Source organism: Trichosurus vulpecula, chromosome 7, assembly GCF_011100635.1.
Source record: "Trichosurus vulpecula isolate mTriVul1 chromosome 7, mTriVul1.pri, whole genome shotgun sequence".
Taxonomy (NCBI): Eukaryota; Metazoa; Chordata; class Mammalia; order Diprotodontia; family Phalangeridae; genus Trichosurus; species Trichosurus vulpecula.
Genome location: NC_050579.1, coordinates 71,915,845 through 71,932,071, shown reverse-complemented (window position 1 = coordinate 71,932,071; position 16,227 = coordinate 71,915,845). Strand labels below are relative to the sequence as shown.

The 16,227-nt window shown below is 34.0% G+C and overlaps 1 protein-coding gene across 3 annotated transcripts in view; it reads left to right on the top strand.

Annotated features, from left to right (window-relative positions):
* The window catches only part of CDC14A (cell division cycle 14A), a 245,106-nt gene extending 229,501 nt beyond the window's left edge, over positions 1-15,605 (top strand). For all 3 annotated transcript variants that reach the window (XM_036768493.1, XM_036768495.1, XM_036768494.1), the window contains one exon: positions 13,564-15,605. In XM_036768493.1, coding sequence (XP_036624388.1) covers positions 13,564-13,593 — 30 coding nt within the window. In that variant the 3' untranslated portion in view covers positions 13,594-15,605. The remainder of the gene's footprint in view (positions 1-13,563) is intronic.
* Positions 15,606-16,227: the final 622 nt, after the last annotated feature.

Genomic DNA, 16,227 nt, shown 5'->3' with positions numbered 1-16,227 from the left:
TGTTTGCTTATTGAGCGATCGCATTGTCAGTATTTTTGTTATCACTGCAGATCACAACCATCCCATTCCTTATTTTTGTGTTCATTCTCTTTTAAAGCTGACATAGGAGATCTATAGAACATGGTACAGGCCCTTTTCTAGTTCTTTTACCATTTTGTGCAACACTCCAACAGCCAACCTCCTTATATGATCATATGTGTGTGTGTGTGTGTGTGTGTGTGTGTGGTGTATGTATATGTGTGTATATATATATATAGATGTAAAGATATGTGTGTGTATATATTCTTTTGTGATATCTTTTACACCACTTTTTGCATACAAGTCATCATTGATGCTGTAACCTATTTAAACCAATTATGTCTTCTTTGCGTACTTTGAATTTTAATGATATTACATGGATTGTGACCTTTTGCTCTCCACAGAAGAATATTTGTATGCAAAAAGAATTTTTGTGTTAGGCTTAAAAATGCTATACAATTTGCCTACTGCGGTTCGGCCAACCTTCTTTGTCCTATTCCATTCTAGGCCCCACTGATTTTCTATCTGTAGTTTCTGTCTAAGATAGAATGATTTACTGGTCTACCTGAACATCATATGTTAGAATCTACTCAATATGTGTTCCTTATCTTTTTGGGGTTTTTTGGGGGGATTACTAGGCTGATAGTGTGTGACTTTGAGTGACTATGAGTCTGGTTGAAGTGTCCCTGTAAAATTCTGTGACTTGATAGTGCAATATTGGCCTCAAACAGGAGGCTCTAAAGGACCTCACCAGCTTTAGGGACTCCCTCTTCTATTGGGAATCTGTACTGGACATTCTCCGTGACAGTAGGAAATAGCTATGGTGTTTTGTAATTCCTTAGATATTGATATCCAGAGGATTGTTGAAAAAAAGCTCTCTGCTTCTTAATACATATTGTGGAAACACATTAGTGGCATAACTTTAGGGTTAAAGGAACTTTAATTCTTCGTTTGGTCTACAGAGTAAAATGAGCTTAAAAAATAATTGATTAATAACAAAAACAGCAAGAACTTATTATAGTAGTTAAACCTTGCAGTCATTTTTATGACTGTAAAAGCATATATATAGAACATAAACTTGCAGATACTTTACTGTTCCCTTCTCCTGCTTTTCTCATGGATATCCTCATTATGTGCATAGTGCTCTTCTCCTAAAGATTTTATAGTGGAGAGAAAGATAGCATGAGTTGGTAGTTGCTGATATCTTTTTTTTTTTTTTGCCATTTTTTCATTCCTTTGGTATGTTCCATCTGAGATTTCTTGAACATCTTTCCTTTAATGCTTTCTAAATCCTGGAACTTATAGCATAGATTTCTTCAATGTGTACTTGTCATTCAAAGTCTTTCATAATCTATCTGCAGCCCACCTTCCAAATTTATTTCCTACCACCTACTACTCTCAGAATGAGCCTTTTAAAAAAGCCAGGATGGGTTATTTATTTATTATCCAAAACATGCCAAACTAATTCCTGCCTCCATGCTTTTCCTTGGAATACCTTTTTCTCCTCTCTACCCAACATATTCTACCAGTTTAGTGCTCAAATCCAGTCCTGCCTCCTGCAGCTCTCCTTTGACTATTGTAACCATGGTAAATATCCCCTCCTCTAAACTCTTATTTTTTGTATGACTCATTTATCATTTAATAATGTATTTCCTTGCATCGTTATTTAATAGTTACATATTTATATTTATATGAATTACACACAAATATATATGCTCTAATACACATGCAGAGATAGTCTTTTTATTTCTTTGTATCTTGTGTCTAGCATAGTGAATATGCATAATAGGAACTAAAATTATGTTTACTGAAGAATTAAATCTTTCCCAAGAAAGAAATTAAGCCTTTGTTTTGTATTTTTCTAAAATTAGATTTTTTTGGTGGAGATGTTACTTTAGTCTAATAAAGAGGGTTTTGGTTGCCAAAAAGTTTGTAATTGCTTTAAAATATTTTTAAAAAGTATTTCTTTTTCATTTTATGAATATTAATTATCTCTTTTACTCCCTCCTCTGTTAAATGGTACAAAATAAACCATTCAAACATAACAAACATGCTTATTCCAACAAAATAAATCCCTACACCAACCATGTTAAAAATACGCCTCTCTGCATTTTAAGCACATGCTTCATCTTCCATCATCTAGGCTTGTGGTTATCATTGCATTGATCTGAGTTCTGATGTCTTATAAAATTGCTTTTCTCAGTAATGGTGTCATCGTATAAATTTTCTCCTAATTCTACTCATTTTACTCTGCATTAGTTCATAAATCTTACCAAGTTCCCTCTACAACTATTCATTTTGTCATTTCTTTTTTGATTTTCTTTTAAAAAACTTTATTATTTTTATTTTTCAAATAACAAGTTTTTTTAATTCATCTGTCCCACCAACCCCACTCTCACTGCCCTTAAAGAGCAAATTTTTTAAATAGTTTGGCAAAACAAATACCCACATGTCTGAAAATGTATGTCTCTTTCTGTATTTTAAGTTAATTACCTCTCAGGAAATGAGTTGCATGTTTCATCTTCATTCTTTTGGATTCATGGTTTGTCATTGTGTTGATCAGAGTTGTAAAAGTCTTTCAAAGTTGTTTTTCTCTATAATGCTGGTTTCATTGTAGAAAATGTTCTTCTGCTCTTTTTCCTCTGTATCAGTTTATAAAGGTCTTCCTAGTTTCATCTGAAATTGACCATTTCTGATATTATATTAAATTAATATGCCATAGTGTGTTTAGGCATTCCCCAATAGGAGATATCTTCTTAATTTCCAAGGTTTGCTGCCATGAAAAAAGTGACTATATTTTTGTACATATAGATGCCTTTCCTCTTACTTTGGGGTATGGGCTGTGAGTGGTACATCTGGGGCAAAGGGTATGCACAATCTGGTAACTTTCTGGGAATGGTTTCAAATTGCTTTCCAGAATGATTGGACTGATTCACAGCTCAGCACCAGTACACCAGTATCTCTTATAGTTCCTCCAACATTTGCCGTTTTCCTCTTTTGTTATTTTTGCCATTTTGATAGGGACATGAACTTACATTCCTGTGCTGTTAGTGATTTAGGCACCTAGGCAGCACAGTGGGCCTGGAGTCAGGAAGGCCTGAGTTTGAATCTGGCCTCAGATTCTTACCAGCTGTGTGACCCTGGGCAACCTGCTTCTGTTTCCTCAATGTAAAATCAAGATGATGGTACTTACTTTCAAGGTTGTTGTGAGGAGCAAATGAGATAATATTTTCAAAGCATTTTGCACAGAGCTTGGTACATAGAAGGTGCTTAATAAATGCATATTTCCCTTTAGAGCATTTTTATGTGATTGTTGGTAGCTTGAATTTCTTCCTTCAAAAATTTCCTGTTCATATAATTTGACCATTTATCCATTGGGAAATGGCTCTTAATTTTAAAAACTTGAATAAATTCTTTATATTCCTAAGATATGACATTTTAACCACGGAAATTTTTATTTCCAAGATTTTTTTGCCAGGTATCTATTTCCTATCTAATTTTTACATTAAATTTGTTTTGCAAAATATTTTAATTTTACATAATCAAAATTGTCTGTTTTATCTTACACTAACACTTGTTTAGTCATGAACTCTTCCCCAGTCCATAGATCTAAAAGATAATTTCTTCCTTTCTCTTCTAATTTATTAATGATGAGACCTCTTATATCTAGATCATGTGTCAATTTAGAACTCATTCTGGTATTTTGTGTGAGGTGTTGGTCTAAACTAATTTTTGCCAGATTACTGTCCAGTTCTCCCAGTGGTTTTTTAAATCAAATAATGAGTATACTCAGTAACTGGCGTCTTTAGGTTTTTCAAAAAATCTTGCTCTATTGTATTTGTTTGCCTTTGTATGTTGTGTGTACCTGATCTGTACCTTGGATCAATCTCTCTCGTTTTAACTAGTACCAAATAATTTTAATGATTATTGCTTTGTAGTATGATTTGAGATCTGGTACTAATAGATACCCATTCATCTTACTTTTTTTATTATAACTCTTGGGATTCTTTACCTTTTGTTCCTCCATTTGAATTTTGTTGTGATTTTTTCTAGCTCTATGAAATATTCTTTTGAGAGTTTGGTATAGTACTGAATTAAATTAATTTAGGTAGTGTTTCTATTTTTATTATATTGGCCTGACCTCATCATAAGTAATTAATGTCTCTCCAGTATTTTAGGTCTGTATTTCTACAAAGAGTATTTTATAGTTAGATTCGTATCGTTCTTAGATGAATCTTGGTATATATGCTCCATGATATACTATATCTTGTGTAATTATTTCAGAATAGAATTCCACTTTCTAACTCTTTGCTGAGTTTTGTTGGTTGCTGAAATTAATAGTTATTTCATTTAATTTTTAGTTGGCTTTTTAGGGTTCTCTAAGTAAGTCATTTGCGAAAAGTGATAATTTTGTTTCTTCTTTACCTATGCATTTTTGATGACATTCTGATATTCATATTTTATATACCATAGTTTGTTTAGTCATTTCCCAGTAGATGGGTACCCCTGTATTTTCTGGTTACTATAAAAATAGCTGTTATAAATATTTCTGTACATAGAGTTCCTTTTTCTCTTTCTTTGATATCTTTGGGGTACAGGCCCAGTAGTGGCCTGGCTGGTCAAAGGATATTTAATTTCTTTCTGATGAAAATGCCTGGTAATGACACAGGATCTCTGCAAGGGTGATGATCTAAACTGTTCAGACGACCAAGGGTCGAACACCACGTATAGAAGACTAGCATCATTTTGCGCGCAAGAACATATTCCTACTACATCTTACTGTGCTATGTGGATTCTTAGCTGGTTACTTGAAATTCCCAGTCGGTTGCTTCTAGTACTCACGGTGCCCGACAGCTTTAGAAAGGTATTCTCCCAGTATGGGGTGAGGAAGTGTTTAGAATCACTAGCCTCATTTAAGAGGGGTTAGAGAAGAGGGGGGAAAACAGAGGGAAAAAAGCAAGGGGAGATGATTTCTATCCAGAAAGTCAAGGAGTATCAACCTTCAAAGCGAGCAGGGTGATGTTAGGTTTCTGTACCTAAGAGAATAAATATTACATGGGCTGATGAAAGTTAGTGAAAAGTACTAATTTGGTTGTTACTCACAAGTATGGTTTCCTTTAATTATCCATGCATCATTATCTTCACAGGAAAGTTTTGCTATCAGAAAACCAAGCCAAATGCAACAATCTGGGAATTATTTAACATATTTTGTACCATGGCTTTATGTGACTAAAATATAGAGAAAAATGAGAATTGTACCAGAATTTTCCTCAATAAGTTTATGGTTTTCAGAATCCAATTGGATGTCAACAGTCTGATATCTAATAATATAAAAAGTATACATTGAATTTCTTTTGAAAAAACTGCAAAAAATCACATATAAAGGTAGGAAGAACATTTTGTATATAATTTTCATTTTAAAAAATATTACTCTCCTTAAAATCTCAGCTCAGGATCCTTAAAATGAAGACTAAGGAAATTAATTTGTTGTTGTTTTGGTCTTTGCATGGTGCCCAGAACACAGTAGGAGCTTAATAGGTGTTTAAACACTTTTACAAGTATTCTCTCATTTGATCTTCGCAACAACCCTGGCAAGTAGGTGCTATTATTATGCCTATTTATTGAGGCAGAGGAAGGTTAAGGGACTTCCTGTGACACATAGCCAGGAAGTGTCTGGGGCAAGATTTGAACTGAGATCCTCCTGACTTGAGGTCCAGCACACTAACCACTGTGCCACCTAGTTGCTTTTTACTGCCCTTTGGTTTTATTGATGCAGTGGTGTCAAACTCAAATAGAATTGAGGCCACTAAACTTAGATAAGGATCCCTGTGGCCTTTATTTTGACTTAGACAGCTACATATTAACATTATCTATGTTTCATTGTATTTTAATTTATTTTTAAAAACTGTTTCCCAAATAGATTTTAATCTGGTTCCCCCAGATGTGGTGGGATGAATATTTTAGATACTATTGTAATAGTGATTTCCAGGTGTTAAAAACTCTATTTACAAAGATTGGCAACTAGTCTATAATTTATAATCTTAGAGTTCCCTTAGGGCTCTCAGAGTAGTTAAGTGACTTCCCCATGTTGCTACAGCCAGTTTTAACAGAGTCAGAACTTAAACCTAGGTCTTTCTAACTCCAATGACAGACCCCATTGTACTACACCATGCTTTCTCAGGAAATGCATATACTCTATCAAAACTGAAAAACCTAAGGTGTTTTATTGTAGTTGCAGTGATATCAATATAAACTGACTTTATTTACCCTAACAACCCACTATTAACTTGATATCCATATCAGCATATACTGTAGAAATAGAAACAAATACTTTTACTATTGAGTAAATAATTTTATTGATTTCACATTAGTAAAATAGTTCTAAATTGTCATAAAGTGCAAAAATTGAAAAATTCTGTTGACATGGTAACAGTGGTACCCAAGAGGTACAAGAGGAGGCAAAAATAGAATCTTTTCTAGTATCATGTTTTTCATTTTCCATCATTTGCAGCAATTAACATAAGAAGTCAGAAACAATACTTTTACAAATTTTTAAAAAACAAACAGTATTATAGGATAGTATTTAGGATGCCTTTTAGCTTTGCTTTGGTTTAGGGGCAGGTATAGTAACTAAACTATATTAAAACTTTTTTTTAGCTTATCATAATAGGATTTTATTTGGATTGATTAAAATTCACCGAATATTTGAAACTTTGCTACTTCTGGCACAAAGCACTGCAAGCCCCTTGAAAGTGGAGACTGTCTTTTGCTTCTTGTTGTAGCCATGGTGCTTAGCACAGTGGCCAGCATATAGTAAATAATAAATGATTATTAATTGACTGGTAGGTGCTGTGAGGAATACAAAGCTGAATGAGACAGTCTCCATCCTCAAGGAACTTGTAATCAGTTAAAAGAAATGAAACAGGAACATAGTAAGGTAAGTATCCTAAGAAAGGGACAAAGCGCTTTAGGGATTGAGGAAAAAAAAAGAAATCATATCCAGGTGGGTGGCTAGCTGTGTGTAATCTTTCCAGTGTTTGTAATTGCTCTGTGTCTCAGTTTCCTTACCTTTATAAAGAAGAGATTTAATGTTTTCTAAGGGTCCTTCTAGCACTAACATTTTCAGTGACCTATAACAGTCTTTTCTGATTCTCAGTTTTGTTCACTTGTAAAAATGGGGGTAATAATATTTTATCTGCCTCACATAGGCTCCAGTGAGGATAATATGGGATAAAGCATGTGGATGAGCATTGTCCTTTTAAATACTACTCCTAATAAAAGTAGTAGCAGAATGTAGAGAACAGGAAAGATTTTGCTTCTAAACCTACCTGACTCTTCATCTTCAAATCAATTAGTTCTTTTATAAAATCTTTAAAATTAAAATAAATTATCATTGCTTTTCATTTTTACATCACAAATATTTCTGAAAATATCCCCTGTCCCATTTGCTGTCAGACTGAACCCTCCTTTGTAACAATAACAACAAAAGCAAAACATTCAGTACTGTGACTGTTCTATGTCTGGGTGTGTGTATGTGTGTACCTTTATATAATAGTTAACATTTCTATAGCACTTACTGTGTTTGAGGCACTGTGCTGAATACCCTACAGTTATCATCTCATTAAAACTTTTAAAGAGCTTGACAAAATGGATAAAGGGGAAAATTAAAAACAAGAAAAGCCAATATAGAACAAAGGTCTAGAAAAGGAAGGGAATAATCAGTGGGAATTTGGGTCTTTTATGCTAGCATAATCCTGTTGTAGTAAAAAGAACACTAGATTTGAAGTCAGAAGACATGGATTTGAGTCTCTACTCAGCCATTTACTTAGAGAAGTCGCATAATGTCCCTGAGACTCAGTTTTCTCATCTATGAAATGGAAATAACTGTTCTCTACCTCACAGAGTTGTAATTAAAATCAAAGGAGATAATATTTTAAAGCACTTGATAAAGTGGTAAAATACCATAGGAATGGAAGCTGCATTTACTGTTATCATCCCAGGTACCCTACTTGCCGTGTCTGTATTTGTTATGTACCAAAAACCTTATTTTGCTTTATCATTAGCAAATATATTTAGATTTTTTCTTGAAATTTATAAATTATTATCTTATGTAGTAGAAAATGAAATTTCTTTGGTTTTATTTATTAAACTATCAGCACAGTATTTATATTCATAACTAGACTTTTTTTTAGCCATGATTAGGTAACTAGGTTGTTTAAAAAAGAAACGCCCCCAGAATAGCTAATTTTTTTTAAAGTCACTACCCACATCTGACAAAACAGATTAGCAGCAGATTTCCAGAACAGAACAAATTGTCTTGATCCCCCATACCTAACAGATTGTTTTATGTCAGAAGTCTTGCTACTGTCAGAGAATGAGATTTCTTGATGAGACCTTATATTTTGACATAAAATCTATTAAGCTACAAGTTTTAAGGAGATTTTTTCCTCTGTTCAGATTGGGCTTTGATTGGTATTATCATTATTCCTCAATTCAACAAATATTTATTAAACATATACTGTGTTCCAGGCACTGTACTAGCTGCTGGGGAAATTTAAAAACAGTCCTTGCTCTCAAGGAATGTATGTTTTACTAGATGGAAACAGCATGTGTACAGAAAATAAATACAAAATATGTACCAAAAAATGGGTTTGAGGGTAGAGGAGATGGGGAAATGGGCCGTCATGGATCAGAAAAGGCCTCTCTTAGGAGGTGGTACTTAAGCCAAGCCTGGAATAGAGTTAAGTTATCCAAGAAGAAAAGCCTTCCAGACATGAGGCGCAACCTTGTGCAGTGGCATTAAGGCAGAACTATGTAGAGGAAAGAGCAAATAGGCTTCTCTGGCTAGAATGGAGAGAGAGAGAGAGAGAGAGAGAGAGAGAGAGAGAGAGAGAGAGAGAGAGAGAGAGAGAGAGGTGAAATTAAAATTAGCCTAGAAAGAGGGGCTTCAGATGACAAACAGAAGATTTTTATATTTGATCCTAGAAGCAATAGGAAGCTTCGACAACAGGGAAACGATGCACCCAGACCTGTTTTAAGAATATCAGTTTGGCAACTGTGTAGAACATGGGTTTAGAGGAAGGAGAGGCCGGGAACAGGGAGACTCTTCAGGTTGCTGCTGCCGTGGTCAAGATGAGATTGATGTTGGCCTGAACTAGGGTGGGGGCTGATGGAGAAAAGAGAAGCAGATAGATGATGGAAATAATGTGAATCTGCTTTGAACTCCTTACCACAGTGTTCATCCTAACTGCCAAATAAATGAGGATATTCTATTTCGGGGACTAAAATTGCAAGATTATAAGCATGTAAAAGTATCACCTTTTCCATTAATAACAAAAGTACCGTACAATCCTCAGTTCTGTTCTTATTGCTACAGTTATTGTTGCTGCGTATTTTTTTCTAACTCAGATGAATTTGTTGTCAAGTTTCAGCAGCAGTGTGGCCCTGTTGGGGAAGTATAATAAAATCTTTACTAACTAGAACGCTTAAGACTGGCTTGTCTGTTTTCTTAAGTTTCTGGTAAACTGAAGGGTTAGAAATCCGTATTTGTTTTTATCCTTGTTCGTGTAGATTCAGAGCAGCTCAGTGAAACATTTACTGAACTTTTTTCATTTTTCTAAACTTTATTGACTTTCTGCCTTAAAAAATAGGAGATTTTGAATATTTATTTTCTTTTGTTAAATGAGATTTTACGTTGCCATAGAGTCATCATTGTTAACACCAATTCTCATTTTATTGTAGATGTAGGAAATTTATCTGAATATTACATTGGCCACAAACGTAACTTAGGCTGTTATTTTTAAAAATCTCTGATTTTTAACAACTTTTATTATGGAAAGAAGAGTTCCCCAGTCATTTGAAGTTCTACTTTGATTCAGTTTAGTTGAGTACGTACTGTGTGCAGAAGACCATGCTATGCGTAGAAAAGAAGAGAGATACAAATTAATTATTATTATTTCTTAGAATGTATGCTCCTTGAGAATAGTTTCATTCTTTATCAATATCCTTAGCACCTAGTACAATTTTCTTAGGCATTTAATTAGTGCTTGCTTACCGATTATTATTATTATTATTATGATAATGATTATAATCATCCTGACCAATAAATATTTAAAACTCCTTTTTAAAAAAATTCTTTGAAACTTTTATCTTTGGTATCAGTTTTAAGTTGCTGGTAGCTGGTCATTTATATTTATTACAATTCCATAATATTGCTATAATATTAGAATATTATGTTACAATATTACAATTACATTATATTACAGTAATATAATATTACAATTCCATAATATTACTAAAATTTCCTCAGTCATTTGTGAAATGTTTTCAGTGGCGAGGGAGCTTGCCTGAGGCTTTTATATTCTTCTTTGAATTATATTATCTGAGACTGGTGGCTGCCTTGTTTGTCTTTCAGGCTTCCCACTGCTTATGTTGTGTACCTGAAAGTGCTGATTTGGTGGCCTCTCAGTTTCTTTAATTGTGGACTAGTGGGAATAAAAGTGGACCCTGTTCAACAAAAGTCTTTTGTGTGAACTTAAGATTTTTGAAATTTACCTAATGCCATCATATTCAGCTACTGCTTCCTTACTGAAGAGCCCAGTGGAGAAGTATCTGTCTGGTTTTAAAACTCCAAGATACACTGGGCCTTTCTTCACATATTAACAATAAATTATTCCCTAAGGACTCCCAACCCACTACCATAATGGAAATACCAGCTAAGTGGAAAAGAAACTGAGAAAACCAAATGTTTTTGAAATTTAAATCAAAGAATATAAATCTGGTATAAAGAAGTCTGGTTAGAATCACTTGTTAAGTCTTTTTCTGTTTCCTATCCCCTAAAATTCCACATTGCATTGAGTCTTGCAGAGATGATGGCATGTACTCTTTGGAAATTAGTGTGACATAATGCCAAATAAAGACTTTCTTTGCTTTAAAGAGAGGAGAAAGAAGCTAATGAATAAATACGTGACTAGTGGAAATCTTTGATGTTCTATCAGCCATGTGTTTTATTTTCTAGTTTAGTGTTTTAGCAACCACTGTGAAGAAACCTATTTAATAAGGGACACTTGCTGATTCATTTGTTATCTTTCTGAAAAAGAAATCATAAGTATTCATTGAGAATTTATGGTTGTTTACAGATAAATTCAGAAATAAAGACAATCTACCCTGAATGAACTTGAATTTGAGAAGTCAGCTTGAGAAGGCCCTTGAGAAGGTTTTTTATTTATTTGTTTTTAATGAATGTCAGTGATGGGGAGACCAATTAATATAGTGGATTTTTATGATCATAAAGAAGGGAGAAAAATAAAATATTTTAAAGAAGCCACGACTAACATATCACATATGAGACTTCTATGGAGTTGGAAAAACCCAGTCTCTTGTATTGTCCACTACTTCTGTGCTGGTCGATAGAACATCAAAGATTTCCACTAGCCATATACTTATTCATTAATTTTGGTTAGAATATACCCTTTGCTTTGCCAGCCTTTTTTCCCCCTTATCCTAAAAGCTCCCGAAAGCCAGCCTTTCCCTGCAGATTTCCTCAAATAAATGGGAAAGGAAGATCATTTGTGTCTAAAGTTGTAGCTTCACAGCTTGCCTTTCATTGGCCAATCCAAACTCAACCCTTTCCCTTCTTCATACTAGTGACAAGATAGTCATTTAAGTAATCACTCAAGGTTAGCTCATTTCTTTATGTCTTTATCCATATTATTGTCCTCTGTCTTAGCTTGTACATATCCGCAGGGCAAAGGCTGCATCTGTTTATTTCCATAACACAGTGTGTCAAAAGGTGTGTTTTGGCAGTGATAAGGAAGGATCATGTCTTGGATACAGTCCCCTCTTCCCCCAGCACAATGCAGAGATTAAACTGGTATTTCTGGGTACGACGGACTTCCTTTGAAGCTCTGACTTTTATTCTTCTTCATTAGGGATTGATGCCAAGGTCACTATTATTTGTGCATCCTTTGCCCCTCACCCCCTCTTCCCTCCCTCCACCCTCGCCAATCTGTATTCTTCCCCCAGTTTTAATGAGTTGGAAACTAGTGGGACAGTTACCTAGTTGGGGACCTGTGCCTTCCAGTACAGAATCCTTCTGTAGTAGCGATTCTGGGCATGCTATTCGTGACTACTGCCTCCAGCAGCTGTACTCAAGCCTAATTATGAATGTATAAATGTGCTGTGGAATACAGAAAGTAAGCAATGCCATGTGAGAGATCAAAGTAGTTTTCTTTCTGTGTTGGTGTCCAGAATTTCGGTTTAAGATAGACTCAATCATGTTTTTGTTATTATTAACGTTTGTCAAACTAGATGCTTTCTGTTCCAATCCAGACTCTCAGTCGTTGAATTTTATTTGGGAAATAAGCCTTAATTTTATGGGACAGTTACATATTTTACAGGTGAATTAAATAAAATTAGTGAAATTCTTTGACTTTTTATGAAGCTTTTTGAGATTCTTTAGGTTTTCTGAAAGGCAGCATGTATTAATTTATGAGATTCTTAGGAAAATGGCAAGGTCCTTTTTTAGTGATACCTATATGGGTAATAAAATGATGGAATAATGCCCTGTAATCCATAGTGACCTTTCAGGGTTGTGAGCATTTTATGCTTTGTAAACTTTAATAAGATATATTAGTAAAGTATACCATATCATTCCTAATTGAATTAGGCACCATTTTCAGACATGACTATTAGAACACAGAAAGTCTGTTTGGTGTTAGAGAGTAGAGTAAATTTTTACCAAAAAATTACATTTAATGAATTCAGGGACAAATTTGGATGTGGTTCCCTTTTAAACAAAGGACCTTATCTATGTTGTTTTGTTGCTAAAAGAAAACTACTTGGAGAACTCTCTGTCCATCTTTGTATTTTTCCTGTTGTCCAATGTTCTCTGTTTCCTCTTTCGCATGATTTGCTGTTTTGCTCCTGCTCATTTTGTCTGTCATTATCTAATCTCACCACCGTGCACTAGGCATTCTGATAAAATTCAGAATGATTGTAAAGTTCTCCTACATGAACCCTTTCCCCTCACTGGATCAGTTTTAAGAAATGGTGGTAATTTTATTTGGATATTTTTCTTGAAATCATTTTACAAAGTGTCTATCAAGAGAGAAAAGCCTTAAAGAATAAAATTAAAAGGTTGCTAATTACTGTGATTAGAAGTAGCATCATTGAGCTATATTGAATTACATGAAAGTACATTTTTCCCCAATGGATATTTGTCATTTAATTGTATTTAAAAGTCAGTTGTGATATTGAAGTAAAATAACATTTAGAATCTTTTTCTCCTTTTCACTTTCTAGTTGTGATTTGATTTTGAAATCTGGTTTTACCCATTTAACTATAAAATTGGTTAACTATATATTATAGACATCTGCGTTAATTATTCCCCCCCCTTTTCTATTTTTTTAAAAAGCTTATTTCACATGTCTATAGAATAATAGAATAAGACTACCTTGGTTTGAAGGTAGAGGTTGCTGGATGCATAATTGGAAGTTTTTGCTGATTTTGCATTTTAACAAAGGTTTATGTTTCTCCTCTGCACAGTCCCTTCAGTCTGAATATGTTCAGTACTAAAGCCTTGCTGCTTCGATGAAAGCTGCTCAGCCCTTAGAAACTCATTTCTTCATGAGGAGGAACAATGTTGAGGGAGAGAAACTGCTCACTGGGTGGAGATCTCTGCATTCTTAACCTTAAAATTAAAGAAAGCACTCAGATCAGACCTCAAGGAGAGACTTGAAACCAGAAAGCTCTGGTTAATGACTACTGTAAATGCACTGAGGTTATGTTTATGGAAATGTTAATGATTCTGTCGGTGTGTTTTTTAAAGGGAATTTTTCATGTTGAGCCTGGTGTTTTGAAGGAGTATTTTTAATGTATTTCGGTAATACACTTGTTATCACATTTCTGTACAGTGTTATATTATGTATGTATTGTCAAGCTAAAGACTATTTTGATAAATTTATAAATATGTAATTGTGTAAAGATTAGAATATATTTTGATTTAGATTTTCTTGCTATTTGCTACCAAAATATGTATTTTGAACTTGCTAGGATGATTTTATCTATGATGAATAAATATTTTCTCATAATTAAAAAAGGAGGTAGGAGAAAAGAACAGAAGGAAAAGAATGATTTTTATGGACCCACTAAAAATACTATACGACCAGTTCAGTTCTTTGGGTAATCGGTCTTATTTAAACAGTTTAGTTACAAGACTGTCACTAGCAAATGAGTGGAGTTGGTTGGTATGGTGCCAGTTTTTCTTTTTTTCTCCATTCCTTTGGACGATCCCCTATTCATTTTCCACGCATCTTAATGTTCCTTGTCTTTTAAGCTTCACATCTCGCTACAGATAAAAGTTAACTAAACATTCCTCCTTGGAACATAGGTCCTTCTGTACCCGACACAGTGAAACATTCCTAGAATTTTACATTTAAATTTGTTTCCAAAAGATATTTTTCTAGATTAGACTTCGCTTCAAATATATGAGTTTGTTGCTGCCTGTAGTCAGTCATACATGTTCTCTCAGTAGCTTTAAGTCACAAAAGGACAAAAATTCACAAGATGCTGCTATTAATCACTTCATTAAAATTTTTTTTTAAGAGCGTAAGAGTTTGATGCAGATTTGGACATCTTAGCAACATAATTTTTAAGTGACCATTTAATATGTGTTACTACAGTTTTCTTTTATAAGACTAATTAATCATGCATTTATTTATCAGTATCCCTAGACAGTATTGCTTTGGACAAAACAACCATGGTCCCTAAATGCTCTTCCTGCTGTACTTAGGCTAGCATGTGAAATGTTAGCAAGAAAGGTTCATAATACTTTACTCCAATCCTTGAGATTAATCCTGCTATATGAATAGTGCTTATACCAACAAAATGCCCAGGTCTTGTTTTACTTGAAAAATATCATAGAAATAAATATTGGGCTCTGATCAACTTAGTTTAGCCCATATAGACCGAATAAAAATGAATGGACTTGCAAGACCAAGTAATTGTTTTAAACTGGATCAGAAAGGAAGGAATCAAATTTGCAGAAGTAAAAGCAAAAGAAGTTGTGAATAACAATACAAAAAAGTGTCTTTGATTATTTATGTGTTATTGTCAAAATGATCAGTGAATAAGTACAAGAAGATGATAATATATCATGACTGTTGCAATATCAATTTTATGTGAATTATTGAAGGAAATCCATTCGTGTAACATTTGCTGTGGGGTGGGGGGGAGAAAAAATCATGTTGACAACTTTGGTCTGTGAACAGTGATTTGTGTGCAGCTATATTAAATGACTGTAAACCTGACTACTGTAAATGTTCATGTTGTACGTGTGTATAGGAGTCATTTGTATCTGCATATGTGTATGTGTCTTAATGTTATTTTTACACATGTGCATACATAGACACACCAAAAAGTATGTGTACATAGTATGGAAAATATAGAGCAAAATAATTCTATTCCAATTATAAAAAAATGTTTGACATGTATTTTGTTATGAATAGCATACCTTCAAAGCTATATTTTGTTGTATTTTGAAGTGTAGATAAATACGTTGCTAATAAATAATAAAAGTTTTATCCATTTAAATCATTCCCTGGCTCTTATAATTCAGATGTGTTTGCTTTCTAGCCCTGATATCCTGGTGTTTGTCTGGAATTTTAATTTTCAACTAATCTGGCTGGCCGCTGTTTTCTGAATTTCTAAAAATTTCAGTTATGTGTTTTTATCTTTACTGCCTATTTATCATAATTAGCCTTTTGAGAGGCTAATGACAGAGTGGGTAGAGGGCTGCAGCCCTGACCTTGGAATCAAAAAAATCTAGGCTCAAGTCAGGTCTCTAACACATAGTAATTTTCTAGCCATGGGCAAGTGACTTAACCCCTATCAGCACCCTAGGAATCTCTCTAAGACTGTCCATTTACAGACAAGTTGCTGATTTGCATCAGTGTAGGGAGCTTTCACATGGAAAGTTGACTACAATGGTGAGACCACAGGTCTGCCACTCAAAAAACCACTAATGTCATACATGTACAACATGTTTTGGGGAAATGGCTGCTACTGTTAAGCGTTATGCTTTATTTTATTACATGTTTTATTATTGGAAGTTTTTATTATGTATTTACTGTCTAAGCTTTCATAAAAGTCAAATAGTCTCAAACTACAATTATTTTCCCTTTTCTGTCTGCCATTGTCACGCTTACTCTT